A 5,583-nucleotide genomic window follows, 5' to 3' on the forward strand; every position below is an offset into this window, starting at 1 on the left:
CTGTAATCCCAGCTACTTGGGAGGCTGAGGCAGGAGAATCACTTGAACCCGGGAGGCGGAGGTTGCGGTGAGCCAAGATCGCGCCATTGCACTCCTGCCTGGGCAACAAGAGGGAAACTCCATCTCCCAAAAAAAAAAGCCAAATATGTGTTTCTAATTCTTGAAGAGGAGAAGACAGGAGGAAAAGAGGAAAGACATAAATGAAGGTAAAGTTAAATAATACAAAATATTTAAATAACAACTTAAGAAGACAAATATTATGAAACAATGCATATATGGACAATTTTTTGTTTTTTAGAGACAGAGTTTCATTCTTGTTGCCCAGGCTATAGTGCAATATTATGATCTCAGCTCACCACAACCTCCAACTCGTGGGTTCCAGTGATTCTCCTGCTTCAGCCTCCCAAGTAGCTGGGATTACAGTCATGCACCACCATACCTAGCTAATTTTGTATTTTTAGTAGAGACGGGTTTCTCCATGTTGGTCAGGCTAGTCTCGAACTCCTGACCTCAGGTGATTCGCCAGTCTCGGCCTCCCAAAGTGCTTTGATCACAGGCGTGAGCCACCGCACCCAGTCTTTTTTTGTTTTTTGAGACGGAGTTTCGGTTTTGTTGCCCAGGCGGGAGTGCAATGGCGGATCTTGGCTCGCTGCAGGCTCCTCCTCCCGGGTTCAAACAATTCTCCTCGCTCAACCTCCTGAGTAGTTGTGATTACAGGTGCCCACCACCATGCCCAGCTAATTTTTGTATTTTTTAGTAGAGAGGGGTTTCACACATGTTGGCCAGGGTGGTCCTGAACTTCTGACTGTTGGGAACAGGCCCCGCAAAATCTGGCCATAAACTGGCCCCAAAACTGGCCATAAACAAAATCTCTGAAGCACTGTGACATGTTCATGATGGCCATAACGCCCACCCTGGAAGGTTGTGGGTTAAGTGGAATGAGGGCAAGGAACATCTGGCCCACCCAGGGCAGAAAACCGCTTAAAGGCATTCTTAAACTATAAACAATAGCACTAGTGATCTATGTCTTAAGAACATGCTCCTGCTGCAGATAACTAGCCCAACCCATCCCTTTATTTTGGCCCATCCCTTTGTTTCCCATAAGGGATACTTCTAGTTAATCTAATATCTACAGACACAATGCTAATGACTGACTTGCTGTTAATAAATATGTGGGTAAATCTCTGTTGGGGGCTCTCAGCTCTTCAGGCTGTGAGACCCCTGATTTCCCACTTCACACCTCTATGTTTCTCTGTGTGTGTGTGTCTTTATTTCCCCTAGCGCCGCTGGATTAGGGTCTCCCTGACCGAGCTGGTCTGGGCACCTGACTTCAGGTAATCCACCTGTCTTGGCCTCCCAAAGTGCTGGGATTACAGGCGTGAGCCACCACGCCCAGCCTTATGGCCAATTTTTAACTGCCCACTGAACTATGCAGCTGGATGTTGCTTTAAGAATTTAGAGGAGGTCAGGGCTGTTGGCTCACGCCTGTAATCCCTGCATGTTGGGAGGTCAAGGCAGGCCGACAGCTTGAGCCCAGAGTTCAAGACCAGTCTGAGCAACATGGCAGAATCAGCTAAGTGTGCCGGTGCCCGCCTGTGATCCCAGCTGCTCAAGAGGCTGAGATGGGAAGATCACTTGAGCCTGAGAGTTGCAGGCTGCAGTGAGCCATAATCGCACCACTGCACACCAGCCTGGACGACAGAGTGAGACCCTGTCTCAAAAATAAATAACTTAAAAAAAAAATCTCCCTTCATCTAAATCCTGTCTACTTCCAAGACTCAATTACACACACACACACACAATCTCGGCCGGAGGCGATGGCTCACGCCTGTAATCCTAGCACTTTGGGATGCCGAGGCGGGTGGATCAACTGAGGGTGGGAGTTCGAGACCAGCCTGACCAACATGGAGAAACCGCATCTCTACTAAAAATACAAAATTAGCCGGCATGGTGGTGCATGCCTGTAATCCCAGTTACTCAGGAGGTTGAGGAAGGAGAATCGCTTGAACTAGGGAGGCAGAGGTTGCAGTGAGCCGAAATCGCACCATTGCACTGCAGCCTGGGCAATAAGAGGGAAACACCGTCTCAAAAATAAATAAATAAATAAATAAAAGTTGAATCACAACACCTTCCTCTGAAAGGTTGTAGTGATGTTTAAAATGAGATAATATCCCGGCCGGGAGCAGTGGCTCAAGCCTGTAATCCCAGCACTTTGGGAGGCCAAGACGGGCGGATCACGAGGTCAGAAGATCGAGACCATCCTGGCTAACACGGTGAAACCCCGTCTCTACTAAAAAATACAAAAAACTAGCCAGGCGAGGTGGCGGGCGCCTGTAGTCCCAGCTACTCGGGAGGCTGAGGCAGGAGAATGGCGTAAACCCAGGACGCGGAGTTTGCAGTGAGCTGAGATCGCGCCACTGCACTCCAGCCTGGGCGACAGAGCGAGACTCCGTCTCAAAAAAAATAAAATAAAATAAAATAAGATAATAGGCTGGGTGGGTCACGCCTTGTAATCCGAGCACTTTGGGAGTCCCAGCACTTTGAGGGTAGGAGTTCGAGATCAGCCTGGGTAACATGGCTGAGATAACGACTATACACTGAATGGCACATAGTAAGTGGTTAGCTAATGTTTGACTCAGTCCCACTCTTCAGTGATCCTTGTGGGCATTTCTTCACAAAGTTGCAGGGTATTTCTGTAGTCCTCTCTCCAGTATTTTTCAGTATTTGTTCTAGCGCACACTAGGCCTTCCACAAAAATGATGGAGTGAAAACCCCTGGCGGCGGGAAACCGGGGTGGGGGTGTGGGGAGGGGCACCTCAACACAAACACACAGAAAATGGTACTGCAGAAGATCGGTTACTGGGCAGAGGTACCTTTCAGAACCCCTAGGGTGCCCTCACATCCTGCCTGGCTGGCCTGATTCAAATGGTTCATTTAACCAAGGTCAAACTAAAATCTTGGCTGTTACTAAAATCCAGGAACCGTCACTTTTCCCAGATAAGAGAGACAGTTGCTCAATTAGAATCAGCGGCGGTAGGCCCAAAAGATCCCGCCTTCCTTCACAGGACGAGCCTATCAGCGCTCCTCCAGCGATGAGCGGCAGCTCTCCAGGAGCCAATGAGTTCCTCCCCATGGAAGGAACCCGCCCACCCCTTGTGTCGTCACCAGATCTCTTAAAAAGATGGAACCTCAGCGGCGCTTCCTCGTAGCGAGCCTAGTGGCCGGTGTTTGCGTTGAAACGTGAGCGCGACCCGACCTTAAAGGGGAGGGAGCAAAGGAAGGACAGAGCCCTTTAAAACGAGGCGGGTGGTGCCTGCCCCTTTAAGGGTGGGGCGTCCGGACGGCTGTATCTGAGCCCCAGACTGCCCCGAGTTTCTGTTGCAGGCTGCGAGGAAAGGCTCCTACACTGGGTCCGGGTGCTCGGCGGCGGCGGCTTCCTCCCCGCTTGTCCTCCCCGGGCCCGGAGGCACCCCGGCTCCAGTCATGCTGAGCAGAGTATGGAAGCACCTGACTACGAAGTGCTATCCGTGCGAGAACAGCTATTCCACGAGAGGATCCGCGAGTGCATTGTGAGTGCCGGGCCCCGGCGGGGAGAAGCGGGGGTTGCGGGAGAGGGGTGGGTTGGGGTCCGAGCCCACCTGGTCTCAGAGCGCCGTCAAACCATGCCTGGGCCAGCGGTGGGCGACGGAGGCCTCCATCCGGGCAGAAGGGCGGGTGCCCGGCTAGCGATCCCCTAGATGGGATCAGCTGGGTCCCTGAGCGGTAAACAAAGGCCGTCGTTTCCGTTCCTCCCCAACACGCCCCTCCCTGCCCCTCCCTCCCACCCCTCACCCAGCGCATCTGAGAGCCTGCGGAGTCCGCCTTAGTCTGATAATCGGGGAAGGAAGGGTTTGCTTCTCAAACTGGGTTGAGGGCAAACCCAGCTGACGTTGGATGAAGGGGAGAAATCGTCACTCTGAGCTTGATTCCAGAAAAGAGGGGAGGTGTAGGGATGGCAGACAGGAGGAACCTGGAGACTTGGTGGGTCATCTCCTGCTTTGGAAGAAAGGAGTCTTACTAGGGTGGATCCTAATATGTACAGATGAGGAACAACCAAGTATCCAAGTATCCCCCCGTCTTTCTTCTTTCTCATTAGTGTTTGTTTGAAACCCTGCAAGGCTGGGTTCCCAGCCTCTCAGCTATTCCGGGGTTTCCCCAGTAAGTTGTCCTCCCAGGGCTTCAGAGGGTATCTGGCTGCTGTTCCTTACGCCATCCCTGCCACTTAGAGCGACAGCTGAACCAGCCGCAGAGAAGTGGACTCCTCGATTCTGGGGTAGGGGTACCCAGTGGAGCTTAGGGAGTCATATCTTCTTCAGCCTTGCTTTGAATTCTTACCTCTCTCCTTTCTCCTCTATTTCCTTCCCCAGAGCTCCCCAGGGCAACCCTCATCTCCAAATAGTAAATGGAAAGGGAATGGCTTGGGAAAACAGAAAGAAATGTTAGTAAGTGGGGGAACCCAGTGTTGGGGTCATTCCCTTCATTTTTCTCAGGCTGGGCTCTAGCCAGCCCTGGGCAGCCTATTGGAGGTAGGGTAAATTGAGCCAGGACATAATTAGGTCTGCTCTTATCTGTGAGGACAGGAAAGTATATTAGTCTGAGTGTGCAACTCCAGTAGAAGTTTGCTTTCGGCAAGCCTTCCTTGTGTGTTTCTTGGTGGACAGTCCACATGGTGGGTTGGGCATATTGCAGAGGCACAGCCAGGTCTTGAGACAGTGTCAGGCAGGAGGCTCACATTCCTAGAGAACAGGGAGGGATGAGACCTTGGACAGAGGCAGCCTCCTGGATGTCTCCCCCATCCTTCAGTCCCATGAGCTGAGAACATCAGTGCTGGCTAAGGGTAGCCTGAAGATTTATGGTGCCTCCCCCACCTGGCTCTCATCCAGGGGCTGAAGCGCAACCTAGCCTCTTGGAACTGCGTGGAACTCCAGCCTGACCTTTTGAGCCCTCCCACCTTCCTGGCTATTACGCAAGCCCAGGGCAGAACACAGGCTATAAAAATCTTGCAGCTACAATCTGAGTGGCTCCTTCTATTCTGCTTCCCTAATGTCAAAAGCTATGACTTTGTTCTAGATCGATGGCGCTCCTGCATCTCTGTGGATTCTTCCCTCCTTGTATAGATAACTGTATGTGTATTCCCTGTGGGGTCAGCCCTTTCTGGAGACTGGAAGACCCATGAGACTGATCCTGTCTTCTTGGCATATCTCAAACACAATAACTTCTCTTCTTGATACTCTCTGGCCTTTTTTTTTTGAGACCTAGTCTCACTCTGTCACCCAGGCTGGAGTGCAGTGGCATGATCTTTGCTCACTGCAACCTCCGCCTCCCAGGTTCTAGTGATTCTTGTGCCTCAGCCTCCCGAGTAGGTGGGATTACAGGCACCTGCCACCACACACAGTTTTTTTTGTTTTTTTTTTTTTTTGAGACTGAGTCTCTCTCTGTCGCCAGGCTGGAGTAAAGTGGCACAATTTTGGCTCACTGCAACCTCCGCCTCCTGGGTTCAAGCAATTCTCCTGCCTCAGCCTCTCAAGTAGCTGAGGCTACAGG

The 5,583-nt window shown here is 51.5% G+C and overlaps 1 protein-coding gene across 1 annotated transcript in view; it reads left to right on the forward strand.

Annotated features, from left to right (window-relative positions):
- Positions 1-2,475: 2,475 nt before the first annotated feature.
- The window catches only part of LMBR1L (limb development membrane protein 1-like), a 15,644-nt gene continuing 12,536 nt past the window's right edge, over positions 2,476-5,583 (forward strand). Inside the window, exons 1-2 of the mRNA XM_011936190.1 lie at positions 2,476-2,687; positions 3,066-3,569. Of these exons, the coding sequence (XP_011791580.1) occupies positions 3,498-3,569 (72 nt within the window). The 5' untranslated portion in view covers positions 2,476-2,687; positions 3,066-3,497. The remainder of the gene's footprint in view (positions 2,688-3,065; positions 3,570-5,583) is intronic.

Source organism: Colobus angolensis, unplaced genomic scaffold (genome assembly GCF_000951035.1).
Source record: "Colobus angolensis palliatus isolate OR3802 unplaced genomic scaffold, Cang.pa_1.0 Scaffold151, whole genome shotgun sequence".
Classification (NCBI taxonomy): Eukaryota; Metazoa; Chordata; class Mammalia; order Primates; family Cercopithecidae; genus Colobus; species Colobus angolensis.